Source organism: Phodopus roborovskii, unplaced genomic scaffold (assembly GCF_943737965.1).
Source record: "Phodopus roborovskii unplaced genomic scaffold, PHOROB, whole genome shotgun sequence".
Taxonomy (NCBI): Eukaryota; Metazoa; Chordata; class Mammalia; order Rodentia; family Cricetidae; genus Phodopus; species Phodopus roborovskii.
Window position 1 is genome coordinate 15447836 of NW_026125397.1, and position 24559 is coordinate 15472394.

At 39.6% G+C, this 24559-nt stretch overlaps 1 protein-coding gene across 1 annotated transcript in view; it reads left to right on the forward strand.

Moving 5' to 3' along the window:
• Tbc1d32 (TBC1 domain family member 32) overlaps window positions 1–24559 on the forward strand; it is a 165993-nt gene that overhangs the window by 43597 nt on the left and 97837 nt on the right. The window contains exons 15-20 of the mRNA XM_051175508.1: window positions 1221–1348; window positions 10049–10250; window positions 11091–11173; window positions 16313–16451; window positions 20918–21005; window positions 23480–23598. Of these exons, the coding sequence (XP_051031465.1) occupies window positions 1221–1348; window positions 10049–10250; window positions 11091–11173; window positions 16313–16451; window positions 20918–21005; window positions 23480–23598 (759 nt within the window). The remainder of the gene's footprint in view (window positions 1–1220; window positions 1349–10048; window positions 10251–11090; window positions 11174–16312; window positions 16452–20917; window positions 21006–23479; window positions 23599–24559) is intronic.

Below are 24559 nucleotides of genomic sequence, written 5' to 3' on the forward strand. Positions count from 1 at the left end.
TACATATACAGTTTACATTTTCTAAACAAAGTTATGGTATGCTCACTCTTTTTTCAAGTCCCAGCTCAGGGGCAGTCCATCATGGTAGGGACATAGGAGCTTTAAGGAGCTGTTCATATTATATCCATAGTTAAGAAACTGAGACTAATACATGCTGCTGCTCAGCAACCTTTCTACATTTCCTCAGTCCAGGATCCAAACCAGGGAATGGTACCACCCACAGTGGACAGATCAGCACATCAGCTAATGCAGTCATGATTATCACTACAGATGTCCAGAGGCCTGGTGCTTCTCTGTTCTTTCAGGTTGGCTGTTATCACACACACACACACACACACACACACACACACACACAGTACGTATGTGTGTGAGGTATAGACACATATGTGTGAAGATTTGTATGTTTATGTGTGCCTAGGGGATCACAGGACAGGAGCATTTTTATATCCTTCTGTCCCTCTTTCCACGTGATTTCATTGAGACAGATTGAACTTGGGTTTTCATACTTCTTTAGCAAGTACTCTAACCCACTGAACCATCTTCCCAGCTTCCACCATATATAATAATAGGGGACTACACCCGACTCGGTTTGTTAGTGGATTTCATGAAATTATTATTAGTTGTAAGATACATGCTTTAAAATACAGAGACTATGGCCATTAGCATTCATGCAGGCATAAGAGTTTTTGTTTCTGTGAGTTGACTTCAGCATTAACATAATTTCCAGTGTTCTTACATGTTTGCTAAGCAGTATTAACACTTCCATTGAAAGGGAGCAGGTATGATTGGTCCACTTTGTTTCCCACGTGGGTGACATCATTGAGTATGTGTCAGCTCCTGTCCCTAGTCACTCTTTACCCAGTCAGGTATATGAGGGTGGCACCAATCTGACAGAATCATGGTGTATCAGACACTATGTATATCATGACAAATTGCAGGAAGGTGGTAACTGAAAAACACAGGACAATGCAGATGGGGAGGCAGCTAGAGCATTTGTATCCAGAATTATACACGGAGCTGTACTACAGTGATTTGCAGAAACTGACTTAGGTGAAAATCTTGGATTTGTTTGCCTCATCAGCTCTGCCGATAAAAGAATATAATCTAATGATACATTTAACTCAGACGTATTATTTTAGACTGTATACCACCCCTGCTACATCATAAGAGTATATGATATGTCTTTTTTTTTTTTTTTTTTCTTTTTTCTTTTGGTGCAGGCTGCTCCACATTGTTCTGAAACAGCTTTAATTCACATAGCTGATATTTTGGCAAGAATTGCTTCTGTGGAAGAAGGACTTATTTTACTCCTTTATGGAGAAACTATGAACTCGTCTGAAGAAGAAAGGTTCGTGGACATGTTAATGTAACTATTCCTGTGTGCCTAGGGTTCCCAAGCAGGTACTAGTGACATGTTAAGCCAGCTTTGATATAGTCTTTTGAAATACTTACTTATTGTTTTCATGTGTATACATGCATACATGCCTGCATGGGTTTATGTGCACCATGTACATGCCGGCCCCCTGGAGGGCAGAAGAGGATGTTGGATGCCCTCAAAATGGAGGAAATTGCTTACAGTAATTTCTATAGTAGTTACTTACAGTAATTACTGACATTACTATATAATCTTAGCTCACAATAAGGAGAGCGGGCATCAGTCCGAATGGGAACCCACAGCTTTTTATCTGCTCCTCAAGACCCTCTTACAGACTGTTCAGAGGGGAGGCCACACCTCCTTCCCTCAGCTGCTGTCACCCAGTCCTAGTTCCTCCTTAGCCAATGGTAGCCCTGGAGAAAGCCCAGGCTTTCTCTGTGCTTCTGATGGTGTGATTCTTAGACAAACCTGTGAACTTACAAACGTGTCTACTCTGGTTTGTAAAAATGACATCATATACCTTACCCTAAATCTCAGTTATTAAACACAGCATGGACGTTTTCTTGCAGTAGTACAGAATGGAACATGATTTTATTGTATAATTATGTTCTTACTTAGTTTGCTGTAATTTATTCAGACGGCCCTCCTCGCTTGTTGGTGGATAGCAGGTTGTGCCTTAGTTCTTTCCTCTGTCAACGATACTGAAGTGGGCAGCCTTTGTTCTCTTTAGCCCGTTGATATGATGGATTATGTTAATTTTTGGAGAATTATTTTGGAAAATAATTTGGAGAATTATTTTCTTTAAAGATTTATTTATTTCTGTATGTGAGTCCTCTGTGTGAATGTTATGCCTGCATGACAGAAGAGGGCATCAGATCCCATTACAGATGATTGTGAGCCACTATGTAGTTGCAGGGAATTGAACTCAGGACCTCTAGAGGAGCAGCTGCTGAGCCATCTCTCCAGGCCCAACATTAATTGGTTTGTAAGTGCCAAGCACCTCACTCAGGGAGTAAATCACACTTGGTTGTGAATATTCCTTTCCTCTTCCCCACTGTGGTGCTGAGTTTTGTGGTTATAGAGGATCTTTGCCATGTTGACACATGATATCAGCCCCCGAATCTAGAATGTCTTTGTCTTTTGATATTGCTACAAAGCTGGTTTCATAAGTTAGAAGCAATAACTCCTGTTTCTATCTTGTGAAAGAAATTGTAGAGAATTGTTATAATGTCTGTAAGTATTTGGCAGAATACATCTGTGAGACAATGCGTGCTTAGCATTACCTGATTCTTTGAATTATTTAATCTCTTTATTAGGTGTATGGACCTGGCCAGAGTTATTTCCTTTGGTATGAAATTTAACAGGTGTGTCTTTCAGAGAAATGGTGATGTTATTTATTTATGGTTGAGAGTTGCCAGGAATGTGTTTTTACTGGCTAACTTGTTAGTGTTGCCGTATCAGTAATGAAAATCTTTGCGCTCATTTTTGCTTCATTATTATTATTAGTGCTGACTTGAAACTTACCAATTTTGTGGCTTTTTTCCAGAAAGTCAATTCTTGATCTTGTTGATTGTATTATGTGCACATACATGTGTTCACAGGTGTATGCGTGCTATGATACGTGTGTGTGTGTGTGTGTGTGTGTGTGTGTGTGTGTATCAAAGAACAACATTGTGGAGTTTGTTTTGTTCTTATACACTGATATAGGTTCCAGGGGATCAAACTCAGGTTATTGCAAGTGCTTTTACCTGCTGAGGAGTCTTGCTGGCCTCTCTCTCTCTCTTTCTCTCTGTGGTGCGTGCGTGCGTGCGTGCGTGTGTGTCTAAGCAGAACATCTTATTCCTTTTGGAGCCCTGTAAATTTGTTTGCTCACTTCTGTGGATAATGAAGTTGTCATGTCATACTTTGTCAGTTCCTCCATTTACTCTTTACTTGTTGGTTTGCTTTCTTTTATTACTCCTTAGATGTCTCAAAGACCTGCTGGTAACTGTTACGAGGGCAGATGTCTTTATAGTGTGTTGAAAATGCCATGGCATTTTGCTGGGAAGGCCCTAATGAAGCCTTTTGCAGTTACCTGCCTGAAAAAACAGGGCAGTCTCAGCAGGAGACCACTGAGTAGAAGTTGTGCTGGGGGAAGGTCCAATCCCTTCATTTCTATGCATTTACTCATGCATGTTAGTGTTAGTGGAGGGAACAGATGGATGTTATGCATTCAGTTTGTCCTTTTTAACTGGAGATGCTGAGTACATAATGATTTTTTTTAATTAGGAAGATTTATCTTTTGTCATGAATTCTAATATCTCCTTATCTATTCCTTAACCCTTTGGAAATTTAATATTTTTCATTTTTTAAAAATAAGATCTTACTAATACCATGGGCCAGCCTTGAACTGTGATTCCCCCTCAACTAGTCAGTTCTGACCCCATGTAAATCCATTAACTGCATGGACTTGAGTCTGGTTAATTTGTTGTGTGATGTTTTTTATTTATTTGCAAGTTTTTGTAACAAAATTTTATACTTTTATAAATTAAAAAATAAAGTTACTTATTAGAAAAAAGAATGCTAGTATGTGTGGCACTAATAATATAAAAATCCTAAGTTTTCTGTTTCTATATGAATATTGTTAATGTGGATGAAATCAGAGCTTTGATTTGTATGTGGGTTTTTTTGTTTGTTTGTTTGTTTTTTATTTGTTTGTTTTTGCTTTTTGAGACAGGGTTTCTCTGTGAGGCTTTGTAGACCAGGCTGCCCTCAAACTCACAGAGATCCAAGTCTGCCTCCCTTCCAAGTGTTGGAAGTGGTTTGCTTTTGAAGAAAGGTTCTCATACATTGAAGTTAAACAAACAAGATGTAAATTACAAGTGGGTGTTAGGTAGGAGGACTGGGCAGTGTATGCGGCCTCTGGTAGTGGATCAGCATTCATCCCTAGTGTAGGAATGGACTTTGGGAGCCCATCCCACATAGAGGGATGTTCTTTCAACCTAGACACACAGGGGAGGGCCTAGGCCCTGCTCCAAATGATATGACAGACTTTGAAGACTCCTCATGGAAAGCCGCACCCTCCCTGGGTACCAGAAAGGGGATGGGCTGGGCATTGGTGGTGGTGGGGGGAACAGGGGAGGACTGGAGGGTTTGGGAACTGGGATTGACATGTAAAACAAGCTTGTTTCAAATTTAAATTAAAAAAAGATTATCAAAGAGAGAGAGAGAGAGAGAGAGAAAGAAAGAAAAAGAAAGAAAAAATGAGTACCATTAAAAAAAAAATATATATATATATATATATATATATATATATATACATTACCAGAAGTGATTCCTGAATCATCATTATGTAAAGTTTCTACAAATTGTTTCCTTAGGAGAAAGACTGTAATATTTGCAAATGCAACTAGCCAGAGTCTGGCTCATTACATTTTGTTTTTCACAATGGAGCAGTGAGCAGCTAGATAGCTCTAAAAAGGAATTAGGGGGCCAGAAATGGCTTAACAGAGAAACATGCCACCTGCCAAGCCTGATAACCTGTCTTTATTTTCCTGGGACTCGCATGGTAGAACCAGAGAGCTGATTTCCTGCAATTATTCTCTGATCTCCAGGTGTCCTGTGTCTGTCACACACACACACACACACACACACACACACACACACACACACACACACACAGAGAGAGAGAGAGAGAGAGAGAGAGAGAGAGAGAGAGAATTAGGAATACTTTTATGCATTGCTTATGCTGTTAGCTTTAGACATTTTTAACTGGAAAAAGAAAACCAGAGACCTGTTTATAGAATACTGTCCTGTGTAACAGGACTGTTGGGTCATTCCTTTGTTTATTGCTTAGGAGGGAATTGTTAATGACACCCTGAAAGACAATGGAAACAGTCGGTTCTAGGGAGGAGAAGGACAAAAGTGTGTGTGGAGAAGCAATCCATACACTGGCCATACTTAGATTTTACTTTCCCAATGGTAAACACATTAAAAGAAAGAAGCCACAATTTCTAAAACCTTCAAAGCAAATGAGTAAGAAACCTTAACAGTCATGTTAGTTACAAACTCAGGAAGAAGAAAATGACTTAAGTAACCTCATCCTCACTGAACTTGTAGTGGGGTAGGGGAACTAATCTTCAAGATCGGCTGCATTTGGTATGTTTAGAAGCAGTATTGGTGTAATTTGAAATTGTTATGGATAATGAATAGGTAATGGCATTGGGAACTAAGATTTTTTTTTAAGTGTAAGAAATAAAAGCATAAAATTAAAGAACAAATAAAATCTTTACTATTCAGTTATACTGGAAATGCAATTATGATCTTACTTTTTCTTCTAAAGTTTTTTGTTTGTTATCTTCTGATTTTTTGAGATCACCAACATGGGAAAGGCCTAGAAGCAATGATATTATTGACAGTGAGCAGATACTTTCATTGTGGTATCTCTCTGTATCTTGTTTTTTTTTTTTTTTTGCTTGATTGTTTGTTTTTACAGGAGACAGGAAACTTTGAAGAAATGACCATTGTTAGGTCAGGAATAAGAAGTATACAGAATCGTCCTTGTGTTCGGAGTACGTTTTTCCCCCGGCGGTCTGCCGGTCTGGTCCCACCACTGTGCCAGCCCCAATTAACACACAGAGACTCTATATTAGTTATAATTCTGTTGGCCAGTTACTAGTGTTACTTACTGGCTAGCTCTGTCTTAAATATTAACCCATTTCTATTAATCTAAGTTTCCACGTGGTCTTATGTCAAGCGCTATCGCCTTGCCTGCAAGAACGACGCTCAACAACAGGATTCTTCTGCAGCTATGTTTATTGTGCGGCTCATTACAGCAAGTTGAGGGAAGACCCCGAGGAGGAAAACGGGTTCTGCTTATATATGCTCAGAGGAGTCGTGTCCGTTACTGACAGTTGCAGCCCGCAACGCTCGTAACGGTCACCCCATGATGTGGATCGCGCATCTGCGCCTTGCTGGCTTATGGACAGGAAACCGGCGCCATCTTCGGGAATGGCACCGGTGGCTCTCTACATTTCCCCCTTTTTTGTTTTATAAACGCAACAGGCAAGGGTAGTGGTCTGATCTCCAGTAATGAGATGGACATTGTAATGACCCTGAATCCTGGTAGTCAGCCAAGTCAGTGCCATTCCTGTCCAGCATCTTTTCCCTGGAGGTGGGGCCTTGGACACCAACCCACATGCAACCAGACTTGCCCTTCTCGGAGCTGCTCATGGCCAGAGTCAACACGGAGTGCAGTGCTAAGCCAAGCAACCTGAGCGTGAAGAATTTATTACAGTAGGCTAAACTAAAGAAGCACCTGTCTGCGTGCAATGGGAAAAACCCCCGCAGAGCATTAGGGCTGTTTCTGGTAAAAAATGGACACCCTAACCTGGTGCAATGGTGCAATGTCATAGAAGACTCAGGGTGCAAGGGCTTTCCTATTGGACAATTAATGTTCATTTTTAAACATGCTTAGCCACACAGTGGGAGAGGAGCCTATCTCCATAGCAGCTAGGGCTTGAGCGATAACCACTTTGTCACGTGTCTGTTGAGCACGTAGCTTATACACCAACCAGAGCAGGAGCACCACCCCACCACATAACAGCAGGCCAAACCCCATTACACCCGCCCATTCCTTAAAGCTGTAATGGCAACCACGATAGCAGCAGTGATTCCAAAATCTCTCTTCTGTCTAAAGAGGGTCATGGTGCTTGGCTCTCTACCGGAACGGGAACGTACCTGGGCATTCTGGTCACAAGGGCCAAAGGAAATTTTCCTCCATCCCAACATAAAGAATAGGAGCATACTTGAGGTGTACAATATAGCATTCTCTCACTAGAGTTTGCAAAGGTGCCATTGCTTAATCACAAACACAAAAGGCTCCACGTTGAGCTGGGTTTTGATTACAATAAGGAGCCCACCTGGGTTGCTGGGGAATAGTGGAGTTACCCCTCTCCCGGGCTCTAGGACATCAACCTCTAATCCAGGTGGCATTACTCTTCAAAATGGTTTCACCATGTGGCGATTAAGAGCTTTCACCTGCGCTATTGCAAAAGCAGTAGTTATTTCAGGGGGGTCTGGCTTGCTCAAACCACATTAGTTTGGAAGGAATCCACAGCTTTTTATTTTCTGTGGAAACAAAAATAGAAATCCTTTTCCCCAGTAACTTGTCCTTGAACTTAAATTTTGGAGTCAAAACATTTTTAAAATATATAAATTGAATTAATCCAGCAACATTTCCTTTAACAGTTGTTTCCTCAGTAGTCAAACAATACAAAGACAATATAATACCGTACAGTATCCAGATTCTCTCCATCTGTGGCTTTTTTATTATTCTGTTTCTTTTCTATTTTATTTTATTTTTTTGATCAGTCTCTCAGGGCTCTTTCACTTTCTCTTTGCTAGCCTTTTTCTTTTTGTGCACACCCAACTTTTGGTCACGTTCTGCTTCTGACATGCTTTCCTGATAGCATGTCTATCAGAACTTACCTTATTTTGTTACCTGTCTGCCACAGTTCTGAATCCTCTCCAGCTGACTGAAGGGTCCCCCTTGTGCCGCTGATGTCAGGTTCCCCGGTTTCGGCACCACTTGTCAAGCGCTATCGCCTTGCCTGCAAGAACGACACTCAACAACAGTATTCTTCTGCAGCTATGTTTATTGCGCGGCTCATTACAGCAAGTTGAGGGAAGACCCCGGGGAGGAAAACGGGCTCTGCTTATATATGCTCAGAGGAATCGTGTCCGTTACTGACAGTTGCAGCCTGCACTGCTCGTAACGGTCACCCCATGACGTGGATCGCGCATCTGCGCCTTGCTGGCTTATGGACAGGAAACTGGCACTATCTTCGGGAATGGCATTGGTGGCTCTCTACAGTCTTATCTTACCGGAGAGATGGGCTGGCATTCTACCTCTCTGTCCTCCATCTTGGATCCTCTCTACTACTTCCTCTCTCCTCCAAGTCTCTTAGTCCCGTCTATCTTGCTTTCCTACTGGCCAACCAATAAGAGAAACATATTTACAGAATGACATCTCCCATCATCTTTGATTAATTTTGTTTCTAGAAATTAAGGTGGCTACTTAAAACTATCAGGATAGGGCTAAAACTATCTTAAGGGATATTCTACTGTATTTAAGACGTGCAACTTGAGAATCAAAAAATAATGGGTACAATAGGGTGTAATATGTTAGGTCTATAAACATGGACTTAAAAGATATTACAATGATAAAAATAGTAAAAATAAAACACAGATGGGCTGAATAATTTCTTAATGAAATTGCTGTGATACCAAGTGTATTTATTGCTTTGCAAATTGATAAATTAGACTATTTTCCAACTTTCCTTTACATACTGTATTTCAACAAATTACACAGGAAAAGTTATTTGTGGAAAAATTTTAGTTAGTAATTACAAACAAAATTCTTGGATCAGAAAAGATGCATGTAGTATTTCTTCACAAAATCTTGGTAGTTATCATAATAGTTGCTGAAGTCATCAGGTGAAGAGAGCCTTTCTTACCAGAAATGATAGCCTGGTGCCATATGCCAAACGGATTTTTAGTATCACCTAAATTGGGACCATCAGATAAGTGCTTCATAAAGGAGGCACACATGACCAACGAAGTCATTTTGTCAAGGAGGGATAAAAGAACTAAAGTATAATCCTTTAGATCTAATTATCATCTTATAGAATACTTGGGGAAACAGGAAATGGGTTGGAAGATACTATGGGGAAACAGCCATTCAGATATAAAATCACTGAATAATTGGCCTGGCGAAAAAGTACATTGGGCGTTTAAATCACCTAACACAACCTGTAGGACGTGTGTGAAATGTAATTTACACAAACCTATCTAGGTAAAATGACATCTTTAAGACAATAAAGAGAAGCCTGATGTAGGCTGTCTTACTGAAAGTTAGATTTTTTTTAAATGTGGGTATATTGCATTTAAAATAGAAATTTTGTTATTTGGAGACACACACCGAGTTACATATGTAAGGCAAGGATGGTAAGGTGTCAATAATGTTGCTGGAGAAAGGTACCTGGACACTTGAGTGTTGTCTGAGTCTAATACTCGTTTCTGTTTTGATGTCACTGTTTTAAGTCTACGAAAGTATTAATGCTGCTTTTCTCTGGAGTTAGGCAGGCCAGGTGATCTTGTTTCTTTCTCATTATTACGTGTGATACTGCGCAAGTTACTTCTGTAACCCGTGCATATACTTTCTGAACTGTAAACTTCTACTTCAGAGGATTATAGAAAAAAACATTACTACATAAGCACATTAAAATACTTCAAGCAGTAAGATTCACATTGGAAGCAGTTTTGTCTGTATCATTATTATTTCCAGGAAAACAACCTTGAACTTGGTGACTGTGTTGTTACTGTCATGGGGGAGGTAGCAGCAATAAGACATGCTCACTGGAAAATCAAGAACACTCATGTGTGACCCTGGCGTCTGTCTCTCCTGAGTGTGTGCAGATTTGCTGTTTCCCGTGTCTGATTACCCTTCCCCGTGTCCCACCGAAAGGGTCGTGCTCACATGGTGGATCAGGCATATTGACTTGTTTTCAGAAAGCTATACGATATCTGAAAGAGAACCAGCAACTGAGCTGTGTTGAGACGGGCTGCTTTGCTGGTGCGCCATGAAGCCAGGATCTCTTGGCTCTGGAATCTCATCTGTGATCTCTTTCTTAGTCCTACAGGTGCTCATATAATAGCCAGGTTTTCAAAGAAACTTCTCGATGAAGATCTTTCTATTTTCTCTGGATCAGAAATGTTGCCTATAGTCAAAGGCGCTTTTATTTGTGTGTGTCGTCAGATATACAGCACGTGTGAAGGCTTGCAGGCACTGCTCCCGTATGGCCTGCATGAATCCATAGCAAAGGCATGGAGGAAGGTATGTGTTATAAACTCTTCCTCCCTACAGTCTCGATTTCAGTTACAGGCATCACTGTAGTTCCTTACTGTGGACAGGAGTTAAAAAAAAAATTTTTTTTTTTAATATTGGGTTTCTCTGTGTATTCCTGGTTGTCCTGGAACTTTGTGTTGACCAGGCTGGCCTCAAACTCAGAACTCAGAGTTTTGCCTGCTCTGCCTTCCTAGTGCTGGAATTAAAGGTGTATGCTACCACCACCTGGTGTGGACAGGATATTTTAATGGGATGTGTATCTCCCCCCCCCCCACTTTCTTTCCTTATTTGAAACAGGGTCTCACTATTTAGCTGTAACCGGTCTGGAACTTACTATATAGACCATGCTGGCCTTGAACTTACAGAGATCTGCCTTCCTCTGCCACCTGAGTGCTGGTGTTAAAGGTGTGTGCTACCATGCCAGGCTAAGGATCGCTTCCTTTGAATTGTGGTACTTGGTATTAGCTATCCATGCTTCTAAACTTGACACAGGATGACTTCAGACCCCCTCTTTTAGTAGACCTAGAGTCTAAACCTTTGATTACCACGTTTTTTTTTTTTTTTTATTCTGGTAGCAGAAGCTTTAGCTGAGTTCTCTGTGCACATGCTCACAGTCTTCTGTGGAGGTTATGATATCAAGAACATAATAGAGCAGGAGCCATGCATAGACCAGGGGATTGCTTAGTCTTTTAACTTCATTGAGCCAGCTTACTTAATTTTGAAAGCATAAGGATAAAAAAAAGCAGAACTACAGTACTAGAGATTTTGTGAATTGTACTGTAAGTTAGAAAAACAGGGAAACAAACTAATTTGTTTTTTGTTTTTTAGACAAGCTTGCTATCGGAAAGGATCCCCACTCCAGTAGAGGGCTCTGACTCGGTTTCCTCAATGAGCCGGGAGTCTCCCACCATGTAAGTATAATGTTCAGTATCTCTCTTGTGTGTGTGTGTGTGTGTTTAAAAATTATTTAGAAATAACTGAACATCTTTTAAGAACTGTGGCAAAACACTTTCCAGGAAATTAAACTATATGCATACAGGTTTGAGGAAAATTATATTTACTTATAGATTATGTAATACTTGTAGCCATTAACAAATCTAGAAATATTACACAGGTTTTGCTCTATTGTTTTATTTTTTGTTAGGAAGCTTGGTGTATTGTAAAGTTTTTAGGAAAATTGGAAAATTATCAAATACTAAAATTGGAAAATTAACTTGTATGGCCAGTAGAAATAAAATGTTTTCAAATGCTGGTGAAATCTGTTTTACTTGTTTTTCAAAATACTTAAAGAGTGCAGTTTAATTATGGTTTGGCATTTGAATACTAAATTAATATTTCTGTGTATATAGTTATGCTTTGTTATGAGCACTTTACCACCTGCTTGGTCCCACAGCTGCTTCAGCCCCAAATAATACACAAAGACTCTATTAGTTATGAAACCATTGACCTGTTACTAGTGTTTCTTATTGGCTAGCTCTGTCTTAAATATTAACTCATTTCTATCGATCTAAGTATTTCCACATGGTCTTATCTTACTGGAGAGAGGGTTCAGGCCTCTGAGTCCTCTTGTGTCCTACATTTCGACTCCTCTCTACTACATCTCCCAGAATCCCCCTGTCTCCTAGTCCTGCCTATCTGGCTTCCTATAGGCCAACAGTGCTTTATTCATTAACCAATAAGAGAAACATATTTACAGAATGACATCTCCCATTAATGCTTATTTTTTTAAATATTAATCTATTTGATGACATGCTAACAGGGAAAATATTAAACTAAGGTCCCATGATGTATATGTTCTTATTTTAGTTTTATGGCTGAGCATTTACCCAGTATGAAACATAGTAGGGACAGTCATTTTTTTTTAAATTAAGCTATATATTTTTCCCCACTCCCCTCCTCCTCTCTCCCCTTTTGTCCCCTTCCCTGCCCTCCACACTCACAATTTACTGAGATCTTATCTTTTTTTCCCCCTTCCTAGGCTGATCCCATGTATGTCTCTCTTAGGGTCCTCTTTGTTACCCAGGTTCTCTGGGGGAGTGGCCTGTGATCTGCTTGTCCTTTGCTCTATATCTAATATCCACTTATGAGTGAGTACATATATATTTGTCTTTCTTTGTCTGGTTACCTCACTCAGGATGATATTTTCTAGTTCCATCCATTTGCCTTCAAATTTCTTGATGTCATTGCTTTTAACAGCTGAGTAGTACTCCATTTGTAAATGTACCACATTTTCTTTATCCATTCCTTGGTTGAGGGACATCTAGGTTGTTTCCGGGTTTTGATTATTACAAATAAAGCTGTTATTAAAATAGTTGAGTAAGCAAGTGTCCTTGTGGTATGATTGAGCATCCTTTGGGTATATGCCCAAAAGTGCTGGGTCTTGCAGTGGATTGATTCCTAGTTCTCTGAGAAATTGCCACATTTACTTCCAAAGTGGCTGTACAAGTTTGTACTTGCACCAGCAATGGAGGAGTGTTTCCGTACTCCACTTCCTTTCCAGCATTACCTGTCACTTATGTTGATTTTAGTTATTCTGAAAGGTGTAAGATGGAATCTTTGAGTAGTTTTGATAGGCTTTTCCATGATGGCTAAGGATGTTGAACATCTCCTTAAGCGTTTCTTGACCATTTGGGATTCTTCTGTTGAGAATTCTCCGTTTAGATCTGTACCCCATTTTTTTTTAGTTGGATTATTTGGTTTGTTATGTCTGGTTTATTGAGTTCTTTATATATTTTGGAAATCAATCCTCTGTTAAATATGGGGTTGTTGAAGATATTTTCTCATTCTGTATTCTTTTTTTTTTCTATTGATGCCTTTCAAAAAATTTTTCAGTTTTATGACGTCCCATTTAATAAGTGTTAATCTTAGTGCCCATCCTATTTTTGTCCTGTTTGGGAAGTTGTTTCCTATGCCAATAAGCTCAAGGCTATTTCCTACTTTCTCTTCTATCAGGTTCAGTGTATCTGGATTTATGTTGAGGTCTGATACACTTGGACTTAAGTTTTGTACAGGGTGATAGATATGGATCAATTTGCATTCTTCTATATACCAGGATCCAGATATGCAAGCACTATTTGTTGCAGATGCTTTCTTTTTTCCATTGTGTAAGTTTGGTTTCTTTTAGGGGTGGTGTGGTGGGTGGTGTTCTATTGCTGTGAAGAGACACAGTGACCATGGCAACTGTCATAAAAGAAAGCATTTAATTGGGTCTTGCTCACAGTTTGTGAGGTTTAGTTCATAATCATGATGGAAAGCATCCATGTTGCTGGAGAAGTAGCTCAGAGTTCTCCATCCAGATACACAGGCAGCAGGAAGAGACAGACTGGGAATGGGTTGGGCTTTTGAAACCACAAAGCCCACCTCCAGTGACAGCAGGCAGACCTACTCCAGCAGGGGCATCCTTCCCAATTGCCTGCAAGTAGTGCCACTCCTTGATGATAAAGCATTCAATCTGTGAGCCCATGGGGCCATTCTTATTCAAAGCACCACACTACTGGAAAGTGGAGTCTGCAACCTCAGTCATTTCTCATTGCCCCTGTCCTAAAGGGCAATAAAACTCAATGGCCCAGATCTTCTGTCCTCCTTGTTAAAATTTACAGGGCAGTTAAATAGTTCCAGAGGAGAATTATTACAGCATGTCATCACTTATTTTCCAGAATTATTATACTCTTATATCATGTAATAATGCCATTTACATGATTTTTTTTCCTGTTTCATTTGTGGTAAATGTGGAAACCTTTTTTTTTTTTATTGATTTTTATCTTCCTTAATGATTAACATTTCACATGCATATTCCTGTTTGAATGACTTGGTTTAAATTTTCTGAAAAATTTTAATGTTTTATTAGCATATATTAATTGCACGTAACAGTGGTCTTAACTATGCTATTTTTATGAATATATAATGTATTTCCATAATATTGACCTTGTCTTGTTCCTTTTCTACTCCATTCCTGCTATTTCCCTCCCTCTCCCAACTAACCTTCCTTCTGCTTTCATGAGTGGTGATCCAATCAGTAGCTTTGGGGTTGTTCATGGGAACAGGGATGAGGGTTTGCAGCATGGACACGTGACTAGAGGCTACACCATTGGAGAGAATGTCTCTCCCACTATCCCACAATTAACTGCGTATAAACCCCCAGGCAGGGGTGGGCCTTCTCATCAGGGTCACACTAAGGAATAAGAAAGAGACTTTTTAAAAGGAGAAGTTTAGCTCAAGTGAGCCCAAACTTAGTTCTCTACTTCTTTTTCTTTTCCCATCTTCCACATGTCTGTAGTTTTTGTTTTTTTTTTTTTTTTTAATCATAGTCTGTATTCTCTGTGTGTGCGTCTGATCTGTACCCACATCTCTCCCTAACAAAGGCCTTTGCTCTCTGTTTTTTGAACAACATAGAAATCAGAATAGGAAAGGGATGGGGAGTATATTTTTACAGAAACCTTTACTGACTCCAGCAGACCCAGAAGAGCATTGGAAACCATACACAGATGTTATCATCCTATATCCATCCACATGTTGCTTCTAACATTTACGGGGTATTTGTTTTCTTCAAAGTTCTTTTCAGTGTGTTGGCCACTTGCAGCAAATGATTACCACAACACACAAACACACTTCTGGGTCAGGGACATGGAAGAATTCCCAGTTTAAGATTAAAGCTGTGCATTTAGCTTAGATTGTAAAAGCTAATTAAGTGGGAACTGCAAGTCCTAGTAGGTAAGTTACATCATTGTTTTCAAAGCACTTCCAACTTAGGGAGCAGGGCTGAGTACACTGTGTGAAGGCAGATTGAGAACACAGCTCTAGATCTCAGAGCACACTGCTAACCGGGATGCAAGGACTGGCCAAAATTCAGTCTCCCTAAAGGCAAGAGCTAATTTCAGAAAAAGATAATACTATAGGCCTCATAGTGTCCCCCCTTTGCATGGCAGGGTGCTGGGGTCCACGCCTGCACAGCAAGTACTCTTAACCCAGACAGCCATCTCCCCAGCCCCTTCCCACGCTGTTTCTCAATTTGTAAGTTGCATGCTTGCTCTTTGAGAACCATTTTCCTGAAGAACTTTAGTGCGTGTTTACTTACCTATTTTCCCTTTGTTCTGAGACAAGGTCTGGTTGTGTAGCACTAGTTCTTCCAGTACTTGCTTTCTAGCCCAGGTTTGTCCCAAACTCACAGCGCCCCTCTGGGCTCCACCGCTGAGTGCTGGCATTACAGGCATGTGCCACCATATCCAGTCTAGTTAGAAGTGCAATGCACAATCCCCGGCCCTTTGGGGCCACCTCCCAACTCTAACAGTGTCTTTAAAAAGGCAGTGTAAAGTCATTAGGTATTTGTGTTGTGTTTTGAAATTTGTGTTGTGTTTTGACGTATATTCTTAGGTACTTTAATTATATATAAATGTTGAGGCCTACCTATTGGCCATTCAGCTTTTTATTTGATCAGTCAGGTACCTTAGACAGGCAAGGTGAAACAGCAACACATTTTTACATAATTAAACAAAAACATACATTTATGTAATTCAACAAATGCGGCATAAACAAATGTAACACATCATTACATAGTGAAAGTAATACTCCACAACTGCAGCAGTGTCTATAATTTTTTTAACCTCTGGAAAAAGCTATCATTCTTAAAAATGTGTTTTGAAAAAACTGTTACTATTCACTTCCAAATAAAATAACAGCATCTGAGAATAGAGGAGAAAGCATGCATGTTATGTTGTAGAACACAAGAAAACACATATTTTCATAAAAGAATGCATAAAAACAATGGAGAGTTGAGGTTCAGGGGGATCCAGGTGCAGTGGAATCATGGGAAATTACGGCATGGATGAGAAATCAAGGCTTGGAGTGCGGAGATGAATACTCCTCTCAGCGATGGGAGCTGTCCCAGAGGACGTGAGAAAAACACTCACCGTTTCCATCATGTTTCATAGTATTCACCGAACAACCTGTATTCAGGGTGTACTCTGTGAGTTTAGTTCTTGTCCATGCCGACCTTAAATATCTCAGTTTTGCGAATATTAAATACCTCTATCCCCATCCTTTCCCTGTTCCAGTATGGCTTGGGAAGACAATTTGCTGGATGATTTACTCAACTTTGCTGCCACTCCCAAAGGATTACTACTTCTTCAGAGAACAGGGGCCATCAATGAGTGTGTGACGTTTATGTTCAACCAGTATGCAAAGAAACTCCAGGTATGAGTTTCTGCCTGCTCCAAGCAAAAGGAGTTGTTGTTGTCGTAAAACAGTCCTTCTGGTCTCTGTGTGTGACCAGCCTATGAAGCTTTATTTAAAATCCCGAGTTACATGGTACCACTTGATTTACTTTTATTTTTATTTTTGAAAGGGAAGCTTTAGGTAGTTGATATTGTGTCTGTGGCTGTTGTTTTGAAATTGCGAGCAGCCAGATGGAATTGAAATTTTCAGTTGATTTTCCAGATGTTTTGAAAGCATGATATAATACATCCATATGTAGCAAGGCTGGAAAGAAGTTCTAGGGGAAAAAAATCCTGTGAAGGCTAAATGTATGTATCAGTGAAGGCTTAGGCCTCAGGCATTTTAAAAGATACAAACTTCCCTTTAGAGAGATTATATTATACTGTTAAATAAAACTTACAAGGTATTTAATCAGGCAGTCTGAAGTAAATGACTCATAATCAGCTTTTGTGTTTTTCCGGTAATAATACAGATAACCGCATTTCTGGGATTTTTTGGATCTTAGGTATGTTTCTGAGGATTTTTTTTTTTTTTAAATGTAGCTCCTTGGCCTTTTGGTCAGGATCAAGGCATGCCCATACATGCTGTGTGCTTTGTGTGTGTGTGTGTGTGTGTGTGTGTGTGTGTGTGTGTGTGTATGTGTGTGTGTGTGTATGTATGTGCAATGCATGTACATGCTGTGTGTATGTGTGTGTTTGTGGGGGGTGTGGTATGTATATCTGTGTGTGTACGTGTGGTGTGCTTTGTGTGTGTGCTCACGGGCATGCACTTGGGTGGATGTAGAGGTAAGTGTCAGCTGCCTTCCTAAATTGCTCTCCACTTTATTTTTTAAATAGATAGTTATATTTTATATACTTCATGTAGTTGCTTAATTAGATTTTTGGCAAGAAATTCAGGGCACCCATTTATGAGGATAAATTCCATTTGTTAGAGCCTGAAAGACTGCACATATCCCCAGAGCCGAGGAATAGCTTGACCTTTTGCAGACTGTCAAGTCCATAGCTTTCTGATCAACTTTGCTCTGCATAGTAATCTTGTATTTCTTCCATTTCCTGTCAAAGATCTGCCTGGCTGGCATCAGCAAGGTGTTTGGGGACTGTAGCATCACTGACAGCAGTTTTTTGTGGAGGTGGCAGTGGCTGGCTTCTGGTGTGTTCTGTACAGTGAAGACTGAGGGAAGTAGCTCCAGCCACAGGCTGAGTGCTCAAGTTATTTCAGGAAACCTCTCTTGCTCGGTGCCTGCCCATTGAAGGTGGTCAGGGCTGGGCATGGTGTGGTGTTCCGCTTCCCACGTCATGGAAGCCTTTCTTCCTCTGGGTTTGCCCCTTCCCAATGGTTCTTTGGCAGGGCCACACCTAGGTGTGTCTTGCAAAGCTTAGGCATGTACTTACACCTCCTTTCTTGTCACCCTGACAGTGGCAGGGTCCTTCCATGGCTTTAAATTTTTGGTTTTCTCTCAACCTTGGATTTAGCAGTTGAGTGCTCATCCTGCGCAGGACCCTTCTAGGAGCACAGCAGGTTGGGAGTGTTCCCACTTCCTCTAACAGCTCGGGCTCCTGGCTGCCCTGGGTCTTCCCTTGAGGCTTCTTAGCCTTCGGGTTACCCTTTTCGGCATACCTCAGCCCTCTTGACTGCAGTTTTCTTCTCCTTTGTATCAGGCTTATCAGCATTCTTACTCAGCGTCTTGCAACGTAGCAAAGAGCTCCCTCTTATTTTTTGAGACAGGGTTATCAGTTGGGAGCTCACCAATTTGGGGCTAGGCAGAGATAGCCAGCAAGCCCCAAGGATCACCAGCAACATTGTCTCTTTATCCTCAGTGCTGTGTGTGCTGCTTAGCCCAGCCTCCCTTGCCTCCCTCCATCCCAAAACGTGGGTTCAGGAGATTGACCTCATGCTTATGCAACAAGTGCTTTGCAGATGTAGCCAGGCCCTGGTATCAGTTATTTCACAGTGTTTGGTTATTGTTGTTTTATCTCTGGCATCTGTTGTCTTTGATGTTTTTGTGTTGTCTCATGGCAAGTTGTAATCTTTTACTCTCTTAAATTCTAATCCCCCGCCTTTGCTTAAAAATATAAGAAAACAAATAACCCCCTTTCCTTGTCTCTGCCGGTGAAGAATAAGAACTTTCTGAGGTAGGCCTCTAACATTCTTTGCATGAGGAAAATGTGTCTGTGTTTTTTCATGGGCTTGTGAGGTTAGCTGTGTATAGGCTGGTACATTTTTTATCTTGTTTTATTGAAGGTGGACCCTGAGTACAGAAAAATATAGTTACCCCTGTTCCTCAGTTTATGGCATACTTATCTTGTCCATCTGTCTGAGATTCCTATTCTGTTTTATTCAATTTATTCTAGTGTCATTCCAGATAGCTAGTTCCATTTCATCCTGTACACATTTCCCAAACACATACTTAGGATTTTACTATGTGTAATACCCTTACCCACACACACACACACACACACACACACACACACACACACACACACACTTTTTATATGTTACAAATGTTCCAGTTTATTTTGAGTTCCCCCATAGCTGAGTTTAGAGTTGTCCTTGTATACTAATTAACTGCTCAGGCTTTGTTTATACTGTTTATCGTTATCAAAATTTGCAAGTACCTCGAGCACATTTTCATTTTCATTCAGGCACTTCAGATCAGGCAGGCATATCTTTACATGATACATCTAGAATTAGATGTCATTTTTGTGTTTGTAAATTTTAAAACCTAATAGTTTATGCATCATATCGGTAGCTTGTCTAGAAGAGACTGTCCCTTTGACATTGGGGATTTACAATGATAGTTCTTCATTAGCATATTTGTCACACTTTAATGTGCCCTGCGATTTTTCATCAGTTACATCCTCAGATAGTTTTCAAAAAAGCCCGAGGACCAGGCTATTTTCTCAATTTTGTGTAAGAGAGATTGGGAGCCCAGGTTATTTATGAAATATGTTTTGTGGGTCTGTTAGCTGGCTAGTTATAATGAATGGTCAGACAAAAACTCAGATATCTTTTTTTGCTAGTTTTTGGTCATGTGCATGAAGATGTATCTTGTTTAATAAAGTGTCCAGCTTATGATATTTTTTTTCCTTTTTAGTGTAAGTGGGAATTGGACAAACCATGTGGCTTCCAATACTCCAATTTCCAGGGCGAGTGGGAGGGCCTTATGTGTGAGATGCTCTTTGGCAGGAAGATGCAGGGAAAGGAGGATGGGTGTTTATCATCCTGGACTTCTGTGTTACTCACCGCAGAAGAGTGGAGAGTAATTCAAGGAAAATGGGAGACATGACTAATAAGATTGAAGAAGAAGGTTGATTATAAAGACATAAGCAATAGAAAACAGAAATTGATGAACAGACCCAATAATTTTCAGCATGGTCATTTAGCTCCTTATTAGCTAAAAGTTGGTTTTGGTTTTTTCCCTTTTCTTTTCTTCCCTTAGAACTGAGCCTACACTTTATGCTTGAAGAGTTTGGAATTAAACCAGGTGCTTTTAATGAAATGTTCTAAAGTATCAGTTCAGCATGGTTAACTATTCAGAAGTTGTGCATTTTTTCAGGCTAGCAAGGTCTGATGGGTGCATTCTAATGCTGCTCCTCCTTATTCTGATCATGTGATGAGATAAGCTCACTTCCGTACTCACCCCAAGTAGGTTTATTCTTTGTTAGTTGACAGAAACTGAAGGATTTTTACATAGAAACTGATATATTGGTGTTTAGGGAGAAAAATATATCCTCTAGAAATACCCATTTTAAGGAGAAAGTATCAGTTTTTTGAGTTTTTGTTTTGACTTTTAAAAAACCTTTTAAGAATCTGGTAGTGAATGTTTATAAATGAAGACGTGGCCTACAAAGAAATAATAGGATGATGTAATTTAGTAACAATTGTTTGGTAGATGCTAGAACTGTAAACTGTCCTAGTTTTCCATGACCCAAGTCCCTTTTTATGAGAAACAAGTCCCTTTATTTATAAGAAAATAAATATGAGAAAAAGTGAGTCTTCATAAATATTTATTTTTAACTGTATGTATATGTGTGTGAGTTCAGTTGTCCGCAGAGGCCAAGGTGTTGGATCATCTGGAGCTAGAGGTGTAGGTGTTTGTGAGCCTCCTCATATGGAGCTGGGAACTGAACTTGGGTTCTCTGAAAGAGCAGTATGTGTATGGCCTTAACTGTGGTCTCATCTCTTTAGCACCTTACTAAGTGAATTCTCAAAGTCAGTGAGCTAAGACTAAACTCAGATCAGAAATAAAATGGTTAAAAATACCCATTAGTACTGATTCACTGTGAGAGTTTTGTTATTGTTTGTTTGCTTTTCTGCTGTTACCACCTGAAAGAAATTTCTAGTCTTCTACTTGTTAAAGAGTGGTAAGTAGCTGTACATGTAAGTTTGTATTGCATATAATAGCACGATGTGTTCTTCGATTCTCATTGCATTCTTTATGTTAGATAAACAGGCAGAAGAAGTTTGGCTATGAAGTATTGGTTGTACAGGTGGCATCCACAGCAGCAGGGGCAGTAGCTCTACAAAATTCAGGCAAGTTTTTTTTTTCCTCATAAATAAAACGAGATCACTGTTAATAAAATGAACAATAGCAGGATAAAGTTCCACAATAATTTTAACTCTAAAATTCTTCTGTACTGTTTGTGATCATGAAAAAGAAAGTTTGCTGTATTGTCTTTGCTTTTATGTTTTTACACGGGGGATTATTTATCCTGTGAGATGTAGAGACTCTTATTTTACCATTTTGTGTTTAGAACAGTGGTACCTGATGATCTGTGCTAAAACTTGTTCAATCATTAAAGAATCCCTCTTCACCTTAGAAACCTAAACAGTGTGCTCTGTCTTGGTATAGTTGATTGTCTCTGACTGAATGGCCCAGCGTTTAGTAGATTTGCACATGTATCTAAGTGCAGAGTCATCATAGTTGTTATGTTTCTTGTTCCCATCATTCCCTCTTCCGTCTAGAAAGCATTTCCCTCACTATATAGCCTTCACACACTCTTTGCAGTTTGCTGTCTGTATATATTCCCCGATGTCATTTGGGTTTATTGATAATAAAGGAAGCCACCATGGTTGTAGTATGCCCCATGTTTACTTTACTGATCACTGAGCAATGCATAATTTGTGGTACGGGAGAAGAACTTCCAGTTGGAGATGATGAATTGTCATAGCAGAACCAGTGATCACTATTGCTTCAGTACTTAAACCAAAATATTTTTTTTTTTTTTTTATCAACCAGTTTGGTTCTTTGTATGTGTTCCTTGACAAAACTGACCCTAAACTGAATCACATTTTTCTTCTACTTAGAATAAAATCTATGTAGCATTGTAGACAGGAATATATTAATAGAACCATTTGAAGACTAAATTTTACTCCAGATTTGCTTATCATTGAATAGTCAAACTTTTGAACCTCATCATTCCAAACTTTTCTTGAGATGGTTAAATGAAATCCTGCACAGGTCATAGGATGAGTATGGATCCCTGAACTTACATTGCTTACATTACAGGCACTGCTAGGTCACACTATACATGCATTGTCCCATTTGTATGCTGTGGAATCTCTGGAGTTCCCATTCTCAAATACCATAATTCCTTGGTCTCTAATGATGAGGAATCACCCTCCACCTGTGAATGCAAACAAATTAATAAACTCTTAAATTAGACACCAATATCCTGTTATAGAACCTGCATTGTTTTTTTTTTAGTTGTGCCAGAAAAGCACTTCTCTCATTTTGTTATAAGCATATTAGTTTGTCCTAAATTCTTTTTTTTTTTTTTTGAGATTTTAATGAAATTATACTATTCTCCCCTTCCCTTTCCGTCCTGCAAGCCCTCTCAAGTACTCCTTGCTCTCTTTAAAATTCATGGCCTCTGTTTTCATTATTGCTGCATGTACATGTATGTATATTCATATAAATCCCTAGAAACAGAAATAACACTCTGCTCAGTCTCCATAAAGTTACTTGTATGCTTTTAGCGCTTGCCACTTGGTATTGGACAGCCAGCTGGTGTGCTCTTCCCTGGGGAAGACTGTTTCTCCAGCTCGCAGCATCCCTTGGTTGCCTGTAGTTCTTAGTGTAGGGTTGAGGCTTCCTTAGTCTTCCTCCCCTGGCCACTTTGTCAGTTTCTGTCTTCTTCTTCAGCTCATGTTTAGGCAGTTGTGTTGGTACATTTTATGGATGTAACTTTTGACATTGCTAGGAGACACATTCTTAACAGCAAACTCCTTGACCTCAGGTTCTTACAATGTCAGCATGCTATCATCTGCTATTTCCTGAGCCTTAGGTGTGGGCTTTGTGTTGTAGATGTATCCGATGGGGTGGGGCTTCACCACTCTGCGTTTTGATTGGTTTTGACTTTCTGTAATAGTCTGCACCTATTGGGAAGAGAAGTTTCTTTGATATAGGGATGAGGACTACACTTATCTGTGGGTATAAGGACAAATATTTAGAATGTGGTAAGGAACTGAGACTTACTGACCATGATTAGATGATAGGTTTTTATAAGTAGTATATGATTGAAAGAATTTAATCATCAGCTTTAGTATTCATCTTCATTTAGTCATATTACTCTATGACTCGAGAATTTGAAGGCTGCATTGAAGCAAAGTTCAGAATTGTTTTAAACATGGAATTATGAATGACTATTAGATTAGGTGAACAGCAGTATCTTTTGATGCCTGCCTGATTTGCTGGTGCGTCCTCTTTCTTCCTCTAACTCCTGAACACATTCTTCATAGTCTCCTGGGAGATACTTCTCATGATTTATTTAACATTACAGGGTAATGAGGTATGTATCATAAACATTTAGTAACAATAACAAGTACCATTTCTAACAAGGGTAGAGATTACACTATTATTTCTGTAAGATGCAAGTGTTAATTCTCTGTGAGAGTAAATAAGTCTTTTCATAAGAATGATCCCATCTTCCGTAAACCAGACTATACTATTTTATGGTATAACATAAATTGTGCTATAAATATGACATAGTAATACTTCTTCCTAGGCTTCATTAGTGCACTAATAACTGAGTTATGGTCCAATCTTGAATGTGGAAGAGATGATGTAAGGGTAAACCATCCCAAAGCTACTCCAGTGGATCCTATTGACCGAAGCTGTCAAAAGGTAAGGAGGCATGTGATGTAATAATGCACAGATTTGAAGTATATTACACAGAGATGACTCCATAACTCCATGGAAACCTGACCCATGTCACTGATAAGCAGCAAACTTTCTCGTTCATGTGCTTTGTTTTTCCACACAGCGTTTTCTGTGTGTAGCCCTGGAACTCACTCTGTAGACCAGGCTTGCCTTTACTCAGAAATCTGTCTGCCTCTGTCTCCCAACTGCTGGGATAAAGGGATGTGCCACCACCACCTGACTAACTTTCTTAAGTGGACCTTCTCTCATTTAATACCTAAAATAGTTTTCATTAAAATAGAGCTGTAACATACAAATGTTAGTTGGGAAATGTATTCTTTTGTGTTATGATTATTATGCATTTTAGTAAGGGTAGTAACACCCCAGGCATGTTATGAAAAACAGACACAAGCTAAGACCACAGAAGATCAGGAAGCTTTTGCCCTTGGATTTGAATCGGATGAAGTGAACAGTAGAGCAGGCAGAGGGAAGGTGCTGTTAGAGGAATGAGGCAAACATTTTGTAGACATGCTTACCCAGTGTTGTTGAAATGCAATTGCTTTTCCTATGTGTGACACGGTCTCCTAATTTCTTTTAGTTGAAGTAATGATTCCCTGCAGTGGAAGCCTGAACAGTTTTTAGTATAATGATGTCACAAAATTATTTAAGGTACTCCCCTCTACCTAATATTTCAGAAGTTCCTTCCCCTCCCCACAAGGGTATTAGGATAATTCCCTCTTGTACAAAACATGAACATTAAGAATAACTTAAAAATGAAGGGGTTAAAAACAGCACAGAGATATATCATATAATGTTAAAAACTATAAAAACCTAGCAAAACAAAAAACCCTAGAAAAGGTGAGAAGGTAAGATCCAAAGGAACTGAAGGTCAGTAAGGGAAAACAGATAGGAAAAGAGTAGCCTGAAATATTAATGTTACTACAAT